The 16,722-nt window shown below is 38.1% G+C and overlaps 3 protein-coding genes across 4 annotated transcripts; 2 read left to right on the plus strand and 1 right to left on the minus strand.

Moving 5' to 3' along the window:
- Window positions 1–2,362: 2,362 nt before the first annotated feature.
- Window positions 2,363–5,799, plus strand: LOC9318728 (phenylalanine ammonia-lyase 4). Of its 2 annotated transcripts, none has more exons than XM_021033230.1 (3): window positions 2,363–2,986; window positions 3,685–4,332; window positions 4,436–5,799. In XM_021033230.1, exons 1-3 carry the CDS (start codon window positions 2,619–2,621, stop codon window positions 5,541–5,543), a joined length of 2,124 nt encoding a protein of 707 aa, XP_020888889.1. In that variant the 5' UTR covers window positions 2,363–2,618; the 3' UTR covers window positions 5,544–5,799. The 2 variants fall into 2 exon arrangements, with proteins under 2 accessions (XP_020888889.1, XP_002882662.1); XM_002882616.2 differs by having other exon boundaries at window positions 2,364–2,986; window positions 4,442–5,799.
- Window positions 5,800–6,003: 204 nt separating this feature from the next.
- LOC9318729 (ATPase ASNA1 homolog 2) lies at window positions 6,004–8,628 on the plus strand. The gene is made up of 11 exons (XM_021033231.1): window positions 6,004–6,270; window positions 6,363–6,574; window positions 6,653–6,715; window positions 6,809–6,919; window positions 7,117–7,191; window positions 7,274–7,342; window positions 7,418–7,483; window positions 7,596–7,670; window positions 7,747–7,845; window positions 7,980–8,114; window positions 8,256–8,628. Exons 1-11 carry the CDS (start codon window positions 6,081–6,083, stop codon window positions 8,391–8,393), a joined length of 1,233 nt encoding a protein of 410 aa, XP_020888890.1. The 5' UTR covers window positions 6,004–6,080; the 3' UTR covers window positions 8,394–8,628.
- On the minus strand, window positions 8,594–13,239 carry LOC9318730 (pumilio homolog 4). The gene is made up of 11 exons (XM_002884744.2): window positions 12,991–13,239; window positions 12,131–12,869; window positions 11,224–12,028; window positions 10,577–11,102; window positions 10,358–10,499; window positions 10,168–10,275; window positions 9,832–10,044; window positions 9,614–9,724; window positions 9,337–9,531; window positions 9,091–9,265; window positions 8,594–9,015 (listed from the first exon to the last, which is right to left on the minus strand). The coding sequence occupies exons 2-11, from the start codon at window positions 12,821–12,823 to the stop codon at window positions 8,966–8,968; spliced, it is 3,018 nt and encodes a 1,005-aa protein (XP_002884790.1). The 5' UTR covers window positions 12,824–12,869; window positions 12,991–13,239; the 3' UTR covers window positions 8,594–8,965.
- Between the last annotated feature and the right edge of the window lie 3,483 nt (window positions 13,240–16,722).

The raw sequence follows: 16,722 nt of genomic DNA on the forward strand, positions 1-16,722 counted from the left end.
GGGATCTCCAGTCACGTAAATGGGGTTACCATCAAACCTCTTCTTAAGTCATAGGCTGTTAACCCAGTCCTCTTGATGATATACAACTTGATCTCATGACACACCTTTGACATAGATCCAATAGGTTGTCATTCGATTTGATATAATCTATCGAGATTACACAAAATTGAGATCAGTTTTCTAATGGTTTTACATCATCTTCTTAAAAGACATGACTAACCATTACCCAAAAAAAAAAAACTTAGTGCCTAAGCTTTAGCCAATCGACTATCACAATGCACTTGTTTTTTTTTTTTTTTCACAAAGTTCAAAGGCTATATAGCTTCTTTAGAATTATCTAAAGCAATGAACTCGCCAATAACTTATGTTTCTTGTTGAGGATATTATTTGTGGTAAGCAACGCTTCCCCCACATTTCCTGGAGTAACCCAGATCCTCCAACATTGCATTCAACATCTCTTTAAGAGATTCATCCCAACCATATTGATTTCAGAAACTACATTATACATGTCTGTTTCAATCATATTGGTTTGAGATTATCGTGAGTCAATTTTACTACGTCATTCGTTAGCATCGCTACGACATTCGTTAGTCTTGTGACTCACAAGCCACTCTTGGTGACATCTTTTTTTTTTTTTTTTTTTAAGCATCAATCTTGCACTTACAAAGCCAAGAACTGATCTTAAAATTTGTTCAACATCAGAACATGGTATAGTCACAAGTGGTTGACCCAATACCAAACTAAATTTGGGTGTCGACTCACTAGACTCGTTACCAAAAAACAAATCCACCGCAAACGCTATAACTTGGATCTAGACATTTAGATAAACATCAAAATTCTAGTCCATATAAGCAACATAATCATATGTGGTTGACCACTCCCAACATGGGGTATCGACTCACAAGACTCATCATCACAAATGTTACCTACACAGTTTCATCAACGAGCGTAGTACCATCGTTCTGACCATCAATCAAATCTTATTTTTTTCCCTTTAATCATACTCAAAATCGAATCTGTTCACGAATAAACAAAAACAAATTAGTATACTAAATAAAAACCAGAAATTAAAGATCAAGCAATTCAAACAAATATGAATAAATTGCAAAAAAAAATGATAAAACCAGAAATAAATTACAACAACCGAAACCAATATTTGTTAAACAAAGAACGGTTTGTGCGGAGGCGAGACACTCTTTCCTTAATTCTTTAATTGCCCGTAGTGTGACGGCTTGACGCAATCAGAATCCCAGGATACAACCGCACCATCTTCTGATTTGCAACACTCAAAATCAGAAGTCTAACGAACTCTAGTAATGTGTGTACTCTCAGACTCGATAACTAGAGAAAAGAAGAGGAAGGAGATTGTGATCTTTTTGATCCATATGTCCATGAAATAAAAATGGAGAGATGAAGCCTTGGTTTTATAGTCCAAGCTCTCAACACTATAATGGAGCAATAAAGGTGAGAATGTTATTGTTATGAGAATGAATTCTCAACATCAATGTCATTGACTCCATCACCTTTAATTGTTGTGAATTAATTTTTGTTGTTACACAATTTATAATTCACATTAAAGGAGATAATTGTTGACTTAATCAACTTACACATTTGGGTAATTAACAATTATCATTTGGGTTATAAGCCCATTTCCCAAATCTCAAAAACCCAAACCCGGTCCGGCTCGACACGATACAACACGGCTCCGCACACATGCCTGGTTTAGATTTCTCCTTTAACTTCCGAAGTGCGACATTTGATCCTTTAGTCAAATTTCAAGCTATCCAAGCTAGCCACTTCGGACCTCCATTTCTCATTCAAACGAATTTCAATTTTGAAAGTTACCCAAAAAAGTAGTCCGGCGCAACTAATCTAAATAAGTTCCAACAGTTATAATAAATGACATTCGATCAAATATACGATCTGGATAAGATTTGGCATATACATATGACATGAGCTATAAATGAAACAACCATTTTTATATTAAAAAAAAAAACCATTTTTTCTGAAACAACATGTCAGAGCCATTTCATGCAAAGAAAGTTAATCACGAAATATAAAAATAAAGTTTTATATGGTTAAGAAAATTAATACAGAAAAAATTGTTAAAAGTTTGGATTTGTGGTCTTCCTCACACCAGACCAAACATCATGTCCCTATCTCTGGCAATACCTGACGCTCGAGCTCGACAAGTAAGAAGACTCACGCTACATGGAAGCCACGTGGCATATATATGTCCGTCCAGATTGCATTTAACATCCGACGGTTGTGGACACATTTCAACTAACCCGACTCTTGTTCTCACTTCTCACCAACTCTTTGCGTCTGTCTATTTAAAACCTCCGATGTCGCTCACCTTTCCCTCAAGAAATTTATTTGCTATTGAATATAAATTTCCCTTTTTATTTCTCCCTTTACTTTTTTATTATAATCGCAAAAAGAAAATTCAATAGTTCTTGTAAGCGCAACGTGTAAGTAGAGACATACACACATTTGTAGTGTTTTGTTTTGTATAATAACATCATCATATTGAGAGAGAAGAAATCAAGACGCCATATTGTTTTAAAAACCGGGTCGGATCCAAAAAAAAACCGTTTTCTTTAACCGGGTCGGCGCTCATGGAGCTATGCAATCAAAACAACCACATCACCGGCGATCCGTTGAACTGGAACGCGACGGCGGACGCTTTGAAAGGGAGCCACTTGGACGAGGTGAAACGAATGGTGGAAGATTATAGGAAAGGGGCGGTGAAGTTAGGAGGTGAGACGTTGACGATTGGTCAAGTCGCCGCCGTCGCTAGAGGAGGAGAAGGAGGAGCTACGGTGGAGTTAGCGGAGGAGGCTCGTGCCGGAGTCAAGGCGAGTAGCGAATGGGTGATGGAGAGCATGAACCGAGGAACCGACAGCTATGGAGTCACCACAGGTTTTGGTGCTACTTCCCATAGAAGAACTAAACAAGGCGGTGCACTTCAAAATGAGCTTATTAGGTCAGTTTTTTTTTTTGTCGATACCTTATATTAGGTAATAATATAATTTCTTACTATTTGTTCTCGTTTTTATTATGTCTTAATATTAAATGTGTTAGACTATTTTTTTAGACTGGCTAGTAAAACAAAGTTTAGAATCTTGAATTGATAGTAGTAGTACTCATAAAGTTTCAGATAGGTTACGAATAACAACATTTTTCTCAAGAATTATTGTAAATTGAAATTAAATGCGTTGAAAATTTAAACTAGTTAAGAAATTTTAGATCTATAAAGTTATTAATAGAAAAAGGAAGATTTTGATCAAAAAAAAAGAAAAAGGAAGATTTTGATTCGGGTATGAAAATGGTGAGACAAGTTGAAAGTTTGTTCTTGGTGCTCTCTTTTTCGCCTAAAAATTTCCTAATTTTTGGCAACTATTTTTTTTTTTTTTGACTTCACAGTTTGGTACTAATTTTAATACTTCGGTGAATAGCTTTTTTTTGCCAGCACTGATTAGCTGAATAAGTTGGTGTTTGGTAATAATAATTAGGTGAAATTAAGTTACACATAACAGTCGTGGACGCTAAAATACTTGCTTCATACACCAAACTTTAATTTATTCATAATTTTATAGTAGTATAAGATAAGATGAAAATCCGGTCATTATCAACAATTAATACTTGTCAATGACGAAATTATACAATTAATGACTCGAGCAGGTTCTTGAACGCCGGAATATTTGGCACTGGCGCCGGAGACACGTCACACACGTTGCCAAAGCCGACGACAAGAGCGGCAATGCTCGTCCGTGTCAACACTCTCCTCCAAGGCTACTCCGGTATACGCTTCGAGATTCTCGAAGCCATTACAAAGCTTCTCAACCACGAAATCACTCCGTGCCTCCCTCTTCGTGGCACCATCACGGCCTCCGGTGACCTTGTCCCTCTCTCTTACATCGCCGGACTCCTCACCGGCCGTCCCAACTCCAAAGCCGTGGGTCCCTTCGGTGAGACTCTCACTGCCTCTGAGGCCTTTAAGCTCGCGGGAGTATCGTCTTTTTTCGAGCTTCAGCCTAAGGAAGGACTAGCACTTGTGAACGGGACAGCGGTTGGATCGGGTTTGGCCTCGACGGTTCTGTTCGATGCAAATATTTTGGCTGTTTTGTCGGAGGTTATGTCTGCCATGTTCGCAGAGGTTATGCAAGGGAAACCGGAGTTTACCGACCATCTTACGCATAAACTCAAGCACCATCCCGGTCAGATCGAAGCAGCCGCGATTATGGAACATATATTGGACGGAAGCTCTTACGTTAAAGAAGCTCAACTTATCCACGAAATGGATCCTCTTCAAAAACCTAAACAAGATCGGTAATGTATCTTGCTCTTCAAGTAAACCGATATTGTGGGTTGAAGTTGATGTTTCCGTGTGGGATGATTTTATATATTTAGCTGAGTGGCGTTTCCTGTAAAGTTGCAGGTACGCTTTACGTACGTCGCCTCAATGGCTTGGCCCGCAGATTGAAGTGATCAGAGCGGCCACTAAAATGATTGAGCGTGAGATCAACTCGGTTAACGATAACCCTTTGATAGATGTGTCGAGGAACAAGGCTTTGCACGGCGGGAATTTCCAAGGGACACCGATTGGTGTCGCCATGGATAATTCTCGTCTAGCCATTGCTGCGATTGGGAAACTCATGTTCGCCCAGTTTTCTGAACTAGTGAACGATTTCTACAACAATGGTTTGCCTTCTAATCTATCCGGTGGGAGAAACCCTAGTCTTGATTACGGATTTAAAGGCGCGGAAATAGCTATGGCTTCTTATTGCTCCGAGCTCCAGTTCTTGGCTAATCCCGTGACCAACCATGTCCAAAGCGCAGAGCAGCATAACCAAGATGTTAATTCCCTAGGGCTGATCTCGAGCCGGAAAACCGCAGAAGCAGTCGATATCCTCAAGCTAATGTCCACGACCTATTTAGTCGCGCTGTGCCAAGCCATTGATCTAAGACATCTTGAAGAGAATCTGAAGAAAGCAATTAAATCTGCAGTGAGTCAGGTGGCGAAACGGGTCTTAACCGTTGGGGTCAATGGTGAGCTACATCCTTCGAGGTTCACTGAACGCGATGTTCTCCAAGTGGTTGACCGAGAGTATGTGTTCTCATACGCAGACGATCCCTGCAGCCTCACTTACCCGTTAATGCAGAAACTTAGACACATTCTTGTAGATCACGCTTTAGCGGATCCAGAACGCGAGGCCAATTCCGCGACATCAGTTTTCCAGAAAATCGGAGCCTTTGAGTCCGAGTTGAAACTGCTTCTCCCTAAAGAAGTGGAACGTGTCCGGGTTGAGTACGAGGAAGGAACCTCGGCTATAGCTAACCGGATTAAGGAATGTCGGTCTTATCCGCTGTACCGGTTTGTCCGCAACGAGCTAGATACTGAACTGCTCACTGGAGAGAATGTTCGGTCGCCGGGAGAGGAGTTCGATAAAGTGTTCTCGGCGATTTCTGATGGAAAGCTTATTGATCCGTTGCTGGAATGTCTCAAGGAGTGGAACGGAGCTCCGATTCCGATCTGTTAAAAATCTTTTTTTATAGATCTCCATCCAAGATTCTTACCAACTTTTTTTTTAATTTACTTTTAAAGGATTTGTGTGTTTATATATTTCTTGATTTCCACGACATTGAACATTGTCAAGAATTTGAATTCTATAAGATGTTTGTTTGTATGTTGAATGCTGTGTCTTTTTAGTATTCTTTTGATCCATTATGATTTTAAAAATCGCAATGGAGTTTGTTGTTAAGAATGTGTTGGTATAGTGGGGATTGGACCAATTTGAGCCTAAGTCATATGTTGGGTTTTAGTGCTTGTCTAGACACAGTTTTTGGTCTGGACACAGAATTTGTGTATACAGAGTTAAAAGACGTGTTTTTATCTCATGGTTGGATACAAAAAAATAGAGAAGAAATCTTGATTTTGGAAAAAGAGACGAATTTGGTGACTACTTAATAACAATTTAATAAGTGGTGTTGGCAGCAAAACACGATAAATAGTTTCTCGGCACCGCTTCTTTGTTATTCCACAAGTGAAGAAGAAGAGAGAAGAAGCAGACGAAAAAATGGCGACTCTGTCTTCCTATCTATTATCTTCTCCTCCTCTATGCAAATCCCTATTCTCGGCAACAAGTCTCATCTCGGGAATTGATTTCATCTCTTTCTCCCCTCGAACAACTCTCTCCTCATCCACTGTCTTGCCGGCGATTCTTTCTCTCTCCGTTAAACATAATCGCCGGAGAAACTCGTTTCAAGGTTCGAATTCTAAAGTTTCTCTTTTTTTTTTATTGGAAGGATTGGATTCGATTAAGCTTCTCTTGTTTCTGATTTTGATTTCCGGGTTTCAGTGAAATCAGTAGCTAGCCCAACGGAGACGATTTCGGAATTCGATGAGATGGTCTCTGGCACGAAACGAAAGTATTACATGCTCGGTGGGAAAGGAGGAGTGGGCAAAACTAGTTGTGCTGCTTCTTTAGCTGTCAGATTCGCCAACAATGGACACCCAACTCTTGTTGTGTCTACAGATCCAGCACATTCCTTGAGCGATTCTTTTGCTCAGGTAAACGAGTAAATTCTTTGAAACAAGTGAAGACTTTATATATGATTGGTGTCTCTACTGTTTTTGTTGATTTTGTAGGACTTGACTGGAGGAATGCTTGTCCCTGTAGAAGGACCTGAAGCTCCTTTATTTGCTCTAGAAGTATGTGTTTGGAGTTACGTTTGGGGCTTTTTTGGTTTTCTGTGGTGATGATCTTACACTCAAATTGAGTTTTAATTTATAGCTCTGCAACAGATAAACCCTGAGAAGGCTAGGGAAGAGTTTCGTAGCGCCTCGCAGATGAATGGAGGAACTGGGATGAAAGATTTTATGGATGGTATGGGACTTGGGATGCTTGTAGAACAGGTATCTTTTTAGCATTGTGTGTACTTCCCAGTGGCAATTGTAGCTAAAAATGTGGTTTAAGTGGGTCTTAATGGCTAATCAATCATGATGTATTCCCCTATGGTGTTTCTGATACTTAATCAAGGTGTCTCACATAGATGTGATTGCCTCTTACTGTTCTGCAAATAATACTGACTCTGGTTTTTTGGTTGATGAAGTTGGGGGAGCTAAAACTTGGAGAATTGCTCGACACACCGCCTCCTGGATTGGATGAAGCCATTGCCATTTCTAAGGTATTTCTGCTATTTTATCTGATTCTTCTTTTTTCGGTCTTGATATGTTGTGTCTCTTTCTGATTGTCAAGGGTATTCACAGGTTATTCAATTTTTGGAATCACCTGAGTATAACATGTTCACCAGAATCGTTTTTGATACTGCACCAACGGTGAGCAAGCTTGACTTAAATTTTCCTTGCTTTTTAGTGCAAAATATTAAAGACAGGGTTTATTGCTAATTGCAGGGTCATACGCTAAGGCTACTCTCTTTACCTGATTTCTTGGATGCGTCCATTGGTAAAATCTTGAAGGTGGGAAATGTTGATATACCATTCCCTTTAAACTCTTATTTTAGTCTGTTTACAAAAGTTTCTATCTCTTTCTCAGAGTTTGTCTTCTTAAATACATTTTCTGTATCTTCAGCTTAGACAGAAAATAACCTCAGCTACTTCAGCGATCAAATCAGTCTTTGGTAAAGAAGAAAACCGGCCTGATGCTGTAAGTCTTTGTACATATGGGCTGATATTGTATTCCTGTTTTTCATTCGTTTAAAATTTCTTTATGGATGTCACAGGCCGACAAATTGGAACGACTAAGAGAAAGGATGGTTAAAGTTCGCGAGCTTTTCCGTGACACAGAGTCAACAGAATTCGTCATTGTCACTATCCCAACGGTAATATCTACACATGCATCTCCTTAGATGTCCTCCTATCTTCAAGAATAAAATCAATTGGCTGAGAACTTCCATCCAATGTTGGTCTTAAGTTGGCAACTCACTGCTCATTACTGTTTGTTTATCTCATAAAGGTAATGGCTGTCAGCGAGTCTTCTAGGTTAAGTGCTTCCTTGAAGAAGGAAAGTGTTCCCGTCAAAAGACTCATTGTTAATCAAATTCTCCCGCCATCCTCCTCAGACTGCAAGTTTTGCTCAATTAAGAGAAAGGTATACACACAAACACAAACTTCTCATGAACTAATGATCTCTTTAAACCAATGATCGGTCTTACCTAGTCCTTAAACCACAAAGTGCTTCTGTTCTGTGGTTTAAAAGCATGCATGAAAAACATGAATAATGAATATGCAGGATCAAATGCGGGCTCTTGATATGATCCGGGAGGATTCAGAACTCTCTGCTTTGACACTGATGGAGGCTCCACTGGTTGATATGGAGATCAGAGGTGTCCCTGCTCTGCGCTTCTTGGGTGATATCATTTGGAAATAAGATCATTACACATTATCAACACAAGGATGAAGAACAAGCAGGTTCACTTGTATGAGATAGTTTTTGGTACAGATGTTGATATTGTCCTTGATGGGTTTGGTCTTTGGGTAAACATGAATATTGACAAGTGTTCCAAACTGTTAACAAATTCAGTATTTACTACATTTTGGTGGGTGTAAAATGTTCAATTAAAACTTTAGTACTTTTAAAATAAAAATATAGCAATTCTTGGGGAGCAAAGCCGCAAGATATGTACATAGTAATCCCGTGAAGAACAAGGACCTAAAATAATAAGCCATTGCTTTACATAAATAAAACAGCAAGACTTCACCTTTTACACAACCAAAAGGAGATTTTTAATTTAAGCCAGTTGAGATCCAAAATACATTTATTACCGACTTAAATCTAAAACCCTCTATTTTATTTACAAATTATTTGCAAAATATATATAACAGGAACAATCTTGAGATGCTTTGCTTAGTTAGGCTGTACAAATAGCTCTCGGTCACCAGCCTCTTTCTCTGGTTGTGTTATAAATTAAGAAGCTTGAGGTTTTACTTACTCAGAGATGATTAAGGAGTAGCGTTTGCGGCAAGAGATGACGAGAGCCCGATTCTTCTCTCTGCAGAAAAAAGACGAGTGATTCATGATCAATAATCATGACCTGTGATTTTGTACAGATTGAAGAAATGTTTACCTCCAGTAGTGATAAGTTTCTCAACTCGGGCAACGATATGTTTCCCATATGTGTATCTCTTCAAGGCATTCAAGTGTACTTTGATGCGAGAAAGAATGAGTGCAAGACTTTGATCATTGCATGTTTCAAGAACCTTCTGCACTACGTAGTTCCCAAATGGGTCCTTCATCATCGCCTGCAAATTGTTCCAACTTTAATGGGAATTTTTCGAGACATTGCAGAAAGACAGGGAGTTAGATTGCAGACCTGAAGAGGCTCGTTTTCATCAGTGTAACCAAGCATCTCATTCACTAGTACCTGACGTTCCTCTGGACCGCCAAATGTTAAGCACTTTTCAACAACATTAGAAGCAAACTTTTGCTGACTCATCTTCACAATCTGTCCAGCAAGCTTATTGATAATTTCTGACCGTTCATGAGGTTTACCGTGTTGTATGATATGCTACAGCCGGAAACAAGAATAATCGTTATCAGTGTGTCCATCTTCATGGAACAGAGACGTCAATTATGCTTCAGAACCTTACCTGAATAACATAATTTCCGTACTGATCTTGTGCTAGAGTACAGACTGAATCCATGATTTCTTCCATAATGATCCGTTGGGTTTCTATGTCATCAATATGCTCCAGTACCCTCTGATGCGATTCAAAAGAAGTAGATTACAAGCATCATTAACTGTTGACAAAAAAAATTGGAACATGGATCCTATGATCAAGAACCTCTAGGGTGAGATGTCTCGAACCTGGATTACACGGCATCCATAAGGGTGTGTTGAAAGAGCTAAAACTTTTCCGTAGAACGAGGAAATGATGAACTGTATCCAATCCTGAGGAAGACGCTCTATACACTTCTGGATCACATGATTACCGTTCTGGTCATGAACGCATTTCATGACAGACCCATCAAGCTCTTGCACAATTCGAGCTTGCTGCTCCAATTCAACCACCTCTAACGCCTGTATCCATATTGCAGAAACAAGATAGAGACACGCTCAGAAAAGTCAAACACCTTTGTCTGTAAAACTCTAAACCACTAAATAAAAAGAAATCGGATCAAACAATGTCTTCAAACTGAGCACCTTTTGGATAACCCTGCAGCCATACATTTGTAGAGAAAGAGCCAAAACATGGCCTGTTACTTGTTCAGCGAGTTCTTTTCTCTGCTTGTTTGTACCATGCTCGAAAAACTGGAACAAAACCAGAACAACATATGAGTAAACTGACACATCTAGCGATGTGTTGAAATGATTTAGAAGCTACAGCTCGTACCTTTTGAATGACATAATTTCCAAAGACATCTGTCATTAACGTGCGGCCGTACGGAAGTATCTCAGGGAATATTGCATTCTTTTCCTCATCCGTTGCAGTCTCAAGTTTCTGCTGAATGAAACGACTTCCGTACTGATCCATGCTGCAAGTGGTGTGAAATCCAAACAAAAGTGAACTAATAACCTTGAATGATGTATATTAGATAAGGTAGGTAAATACCTAAACTCAATCACATGACCAACTATTTCTGAAAGCTCCAAAGACCTTGTCTTGTTGTTCTTAAACCCCTCTAGTAAGGATGCTTCTGCCATGCTCCCAATATCTACATGGGATGATCCATGTAAGCCTCCGAAAGGAACTTTCATCATTGAGGCAGATTGTGACATACGTATGTTCTGGAAATTTCTTGCATTCTTGGAAGGAGAAGGCAAATGGTTTCCTAGATAAATGTTGCCAAGATCATATGAAGGACTCTCAAAAAATCTAGAATTTGCAGCATTGAGGTTACCCAGCTGTTGCCTGTTTTGAGCAAGTAACATCGCGAGGTATTCATTAGCTGTATCTCCGTTTGAAGTCCCAAAATTGTTTCTCATAAGAGAATGATCGGTTGGTGCAGCAGTAGAAGATGCCGTATGCAGGTACTGGCTGTAAAGTGGGTCCATAACTGGAGAGTGAAGCTCAGAAGCAACTTGATTTATCAATCTGTTCAAGCTTTGTCTATCCCCTTCCCCAGTCAAATGTGAGCCTGAAACATAAGGGATAAAAAAAGGTTCAATCTAAGGCAATACGATGTTCTGTTTGTGTATATGAGAGTGAGAGATAGAGACAGAGATATAGAGAGCAAGAGAGAGGAAGGAGTGAGAAACCTTCAGCGGAATAGTGCTCAGCTAATGAATTCAACTTGTTCTTTGCCAAATAACCACCAGCTGTGGAAAAGTCTGTTCCATTAATATTTGCATTCCGAATATTGACATCAGATAAGCCCAGGCTTCCTAATCTAGAATGTTCTGAAGTTGAGTAAAGACTCGCTGAAGAGGAGGTTCGTTTAGGGATGTTGACCTGTCCATGGGAACCCACTGTAGAAGCTCCAAGACTTGTTCCATACCCACTCATTCCACCATAATTTGCAGAAAACAAGTGATCTTTTGATTCTGCCATAGCAATATCTTGTTGCCGCAAAGCCTTCTTATGACCATTGGGTATGTAACGCATGACATCAGATTGATTCTCCAATTCCACTTGAAGCTGTGACTGCATATGGTTTTCTTTTACTTGACTCATCTCTGACATGCTCAACCTCGACAATGTGTCGGCAACATCGGCAGCAGTGTAAGATTCAGAGTTTTGGATGGCTGTGCCAAAAGTATTCTTTTTCTCGACAGGACCGACCCTGGTACCAATAGGGGGAAGGCCAGAGGCCGGAGATCGCCCTACTAGATGTGAGTCAGGAGTTCTATTTCTTGGCACTGGGGAACTCGTGGTGGAGCCAAGCATAGTATTTGGACTGTTTTTGGCAGTAGCATGTAATGATTCATGGAATGCTAATGGGCTGTCGAATCCACCAGCACTGAAATTCGATAAAACAGCAGAATCTTTCATGTCCCGAAAAGTGTTGCAGCTTGCAGGCCGAGAGAGTTGGCTGCCTAAGGTTGCATCCCGTTCAAGTCCTTCCTGTAAAAGTTCCAATCAATGAAGTAGGAAACCAAAGACTATTTAGACACCTCACAACCAGTATTATATTCAACTGAATAAGTATCAATGTCTAGACATTACCTGAAGTATATCGGCGAAACTCTTCCTTCTCGGTCCAAGCCCAGGATATCCAGATAATCCAATAAAATCTTCTCTGCCTTGATCTAGCCGCTGCACCTTCTGAGAGCGGCCCTGAGCTACAGCATTCCTCAGTTCCATCAAATCATTCTCTGCCTGCTCAACTGGAACCCCTGGCTGAACCGAGAAGAGCGATGAGGAGTTGTCGACTTCAACCGCTTTCTTCCTCCATTCCCCAACAGGATCAAACACAGACTCACTGTTGTGAAACCTCTGAGCAACCCTCCAATCCTCTCTAGACAACAACGGAGGAGGCAACCTCGGATTGGAATGTTCATTCGAATAGTAATAAGAGAGATACTCAGGGTGCCAACGTAGCTCATCATCAGACAAAAGCTCAACGCCATTGCTAGTGCTAAAACTGTTAACATTCCCAACATCTCTATGATCAGAGTTATTATTGTTCCAGTACTGATTATCCATAGCCCTCAACAAACCTTCCACCGTAGGAGGCGCGCTTCCGCTTCTGTGAACATCAATGTCTCGTTCTCTCTCTCGGCCAAATGTTTGCCGATTACGATGTTGTTGGAGCAAAGATTCGAGCTCCCTCTGGAATCGATCCTCGAGATCCACATTGGATCCTCGATTCACACTTGTCAAATTTGATCTCGTATCCATGTAGCTATCAGTCACCATCTCTTCCCTTCATCCGAATCAATATTAGACCTAACCAAATCAACACCTGCAAAACCAGAAAAAAAAAACCAAAATCGTGTCGGTGTTACGAAATCGGAGAAGAATCCATCAATTTCTGAAAAAGAGTGATGATCAGAATCCGATCGGGAATCAAAGTAATGAATCACCTCTCTCTCTCGATTTTCAATGTCGACGGAACGATAAGGTTCTCTCTTGGTTGTTCACGCAGAGAGAAAACGCAGAGGAGAGACCATTGTCTCAGAGAGCGAGTGAGATAAGAAAAGAAATGGAAGTGAGGACGAATGAGAAAATGGGGATTCAAAGAATGAGAGACGACGAATAAGGTAAAGACAAAAGAGGCAAAGCATGGAACTCTGAGATCGCCTTCATCCTTTGGTAATTCTCCCAAACTGTCACTTACCTTTTTTGTTTTTTTATTAATTTTAATGATAAAACTAAATCTTAAAAGGTAATTAGAAGATGCGGCTATTTACGACACCGTATGGATCTCTTTATGACTTTTATCTAATTGATGGACAAATTACATAAAGGACGATTAATTAATGATTAAATTTGTCACCTAAACCAAGAATCTCTTATTAATCTAGAAAAATGAACAATCCCAGAGAGAGAAAAGACCAAAGGTGTTACAAAAATCAAACTCTTGAATATTGAATGGAGCTCGTAAGTCATTCAATCACTACCATAAAGTAATGGAATAGTTTGGTGTAGTGAAATGGTTTGGAGTCTTACTTACTTACCGAAACATTTCCAATCAATCTTAAGAGAGCAACATTTTAAGAACTAGCACAAACTCACCTGTAAGAGACACCATTGATTCACTTAACAAAGAAATGTATAGTTTCTTCCCACATTATTACTCTCTCTCCCTTATATTTCTATCTCTTTAAATAATTTTATTATTATACCATTTTCAACATAAATGATCGATAGAAAATTTACGATACATTATTTTTCTTAATTATAACACGTTATCAGCACGATCACTCTATGATCGCTGGAAAAAATACGGTATTATACCGGGCGGTATGTCGCCTCGTTAAAAGAAAAATATGAGAAAAAGAAAAAAAAAAAAGAAAAAAAAAATTATATAAATAAATAAAAGAAACTATATATGTATATATACGTTACTTCATGCACCATAATTAATTATTTTTTGTTAATGGTTGGCTGAGCCACCTGAAATTTTATTTACTGCTTTAAATATTTATTTATGTTGCCGGTCGGCTGAGCCGCCTTAATTTTATGCACTGCTTTAAATATTTATTTATGTTGCCGGTCGGCTGAGCCGCCTTAATTTTATGCACTGCTTTAAATATTTATTTCTGCTACCGGTCGGCTGAGCCGCCACATATATATTTACTGTTTCTATGTGGATAATTCGTCACCATAATATCACTGTGAATTATTTGTTTATATTATGGTTTATTCACCTGTATAAATATTTTTATTTGAATCGATAATTTTTATCTGATTGATCTCTAATTTTTTAGATTAATTTTTTTAAAAAAAATATTTTTCCGCCAACGGTCTCAAAGAAAAATTTCAAAATTTTTCCAAAAAAATTCAACTTTCTCCAACGGCTAGGAATAGTATTTTTCAATCTATAAATTCATTCATTTTCTCATTCATTTCATCAAAACAAAATTTTTCATCTCTCTAAAAACTCCCTCCGAAAAAAAAAAGAAGAAGAATTTTGAAGTTTTGAAGAATGTTTCGATTACTTTTAATATTTGTTTTTGGAATCATTATTATGTGTATTTATAATCTTTGCGTTGTAGAATTTACTCCGCAAGATTTTCGTTTGAATATTATTTTACTTGTTTGTACAATTTTTCTTTTAGTAATCGCTTGCATTATTAATATAAACGGTTCATTTTAAATATGTATTAATTTTATTTCTATACGCTTTTATATAAGTGTTTTTCATGTTTTAAAATAAATTAAATAAAGGTTTCTAATAATATTCTATGTTTTTATTTTAGAAACGAAATGGCAAATATTGAGAAGCTTAAGTTTTCGGCTCTACACATCACTTTGGCCAATTATATATTTTGAATTGCCAACGTCGAATTAAATTTACAATCTCTTGGCTTAATAAAAACCGTAAAAGAGAATAATACTTCGACGGTTCAAGAAAGGGAAAAATTGGTGATCTTTATTTTAAGACACCTTGATGAAAGTATGATATGTGATTATGCACATATATAAGATCCCAAAGAGATCTGGGAATCCCTAAAAGCTTGATTTGATAATCGAAAGAAAATAAATCTCCCACTTGTTCGGGATGAATGACAAAGTCTAAAGTCCAAAGACTTTGATAAAGTGATGGATTATAATTCCGCTATGGTCTAAATTGTGGTTAAACTAAAATATTATGGTGATATTATCACTGATTCTCAGATGCTTGAGAAAACGTATACCACGTTTCATGAAAACCACATTACCCAGCAAAAACTGTATATGTCATGCGGGTATACCGAATTTTTGGATTTATTTATGGTACTCCTAATAGCGGAAAAGATTAATGAGACCGCTCATGCGAATAACTAAAATGCTTGTAGTGAGATTGCTAATCTCCAGTAATGCCATTATATAAGTATTATGTATTTCAGTTGTTTAAAAAATAAAGTTCTTTCTGAAAATGAACTAATATATGATTATTCTATATTTTCAATATCAGAGAGATTTGCTTATATATATTAACGTTTATGTTAATTACAGAAATGGATCATATTACAAATGGAACAATATCCAAGACAAATCTTGGGGATATTTGCATACCGGATAGTGGAACAATGCACAGTATTCTGAAACATAAAAAGTATTTCTCTGATTTGAAATCGACGAAAGTTATCGTTAACACAATATCAGGTCCTACAGACTTGATTGAAGGAAGTGGCAAAGCAAATTTTAAATTGCCTAATGGAACAAAGTTTTCCATAAATAATGCCTTATATTCTCCGAATTCTAAGAGGAATTTGTTGAGTTTCAAAGACATATACCTTCACGGATATGAAACTCAGTCTGAAACTGAGGATGGAAAGAAGTATATGTATATAACTTCTAATAAATCTGGAAAAAAGACATGTCTTGGAAAGATTTCCAGAATTTCCTTCTGGTTTGCATCATACCTATATAGATGTCATAGAATCACATCTTGTGATCAAAAGAAATCCAGAAGATTTCGTATTATGGCATGATCGCCTTGGTCACCCAGGCACCACAATGATGCGAAAAATCATAGAAAGCTCACATGGTCACTCATTGAAAAATCATGAGTTGGAACATGGAAATAAAATGACATGTGCAGCGTGTTCTCTTGGAAAGTTAATCATAAGGCCATCGCCAACCAAAATTGATAAAGAATCACCAAAGTTCCTTGAACGAATTCAAGGCGATATTTGTGGACCGATACACCCACCATGTGGACCATTCTACTATTTCATGGTAATGATTGACGCATCTAGAAGATGGTCACATGTTTGTCTATTGTCATCTCGAAATTTGGCATTTGCGAGATTTATAACTCAAATAATCAAATTAGGGGGAGTGTTACAAAAATCAAACTCTTGAATATTGAATGGAGCTCATAAGTCATTCAATCACTACCATAAAGTAATGAAATAGTTTGGTGTAGTGGAATGGTTTGGAGTAGTGGAATAGTTTGGAGTAGTGGAATGGTTTGGTGAAATTATTTGGTACTATAAATATGCTCTTCCACTCCATTGTAAGAGACACCATTGATTCACTTAACAAAGAAATGTATAGTTTCTTCCCACATTATTACTCTCTCTCCCTTATATTTCTATCTCTTTAAATAATTTTATTATTATACCATTTTCAACATAAATGATCGATAGAAAATTTACGATACA

Source organism: Arabidopsis lyrata (assembly GCF_000004255.2).
Source record: "Arabidopsis lyrata subsp. lyrata unplaced genomic scaffold ARALYscaffold_3, whole genome shotgun sequence".
Lineage (NCBI taxonomy): Eukaryota > Viridiplantae > Streptophyta > Magnoliopsida > Brassicales > Brassicaceae > Arabidopsis > Arabidopsis lyrata.

Coding starts and splice junctions, on each gene's coding strand:
- LOC9318729 (XM_021033231.1), top strand. CDS start 6,081: ATGGCGACTCTGTCTTCCTATCTATTATCTTCTCCTCCTCTATGCAAA. Junction 6,575..6,652: donor TGAGCGATTCTTTTGCTCAG/GTAAACGAGTAA, acceptor TTGATTTTGTAG/GACTTGACTGGAGGAATGCT. Junction 8,115..8,255: donor TTTGCTCAATTAAGAGAAAG/GTATACACACAA, acceptor ATGAATATGCAG/GATCAAATGCGGGCTCTTGA.
- LOC9318728 (XM_021033230.1), top strand. CDS start 2,619: ATGGAGCTATGCAATCAAAACAACCACATCACCGGCGATCCGTTGAAC. Junction 2,987..3,684: donor CTTCAAAATGAGCTTATTAG/GTCAGTTTTTTT, acceptor TGACTCGAGCAG/GTTCTTGAACGCCGGAATAT. Junction 4,333..4,435: donor CAAAAACCTAAACAAGATCG/GTAATGTATCTT, acceptor TTTCCTGTAAAG/TTGCAGGTACGCTTTACGTA.
- LOC9318730 (XM_002884744.2), bottom strand. CDS start 12,823: ATGGTGACTGATAGCTACATGGATACGAGATCAAATTTGACAAGTGTG. Junction 12,029..12,130: donor GTTTCGCCGATATACTTCAG/GTAATGTCTAGA, acceptor GAACTTTTACAG/GAAGGACTTGAACGGGATGC. Junction 9,016..9,090: donor GAAACTTATCACTACTGGAG/GTAAACATTTCT, acceptor TTTTTTCTGCAG/AGAGAAGAATCGGGCTCTCG.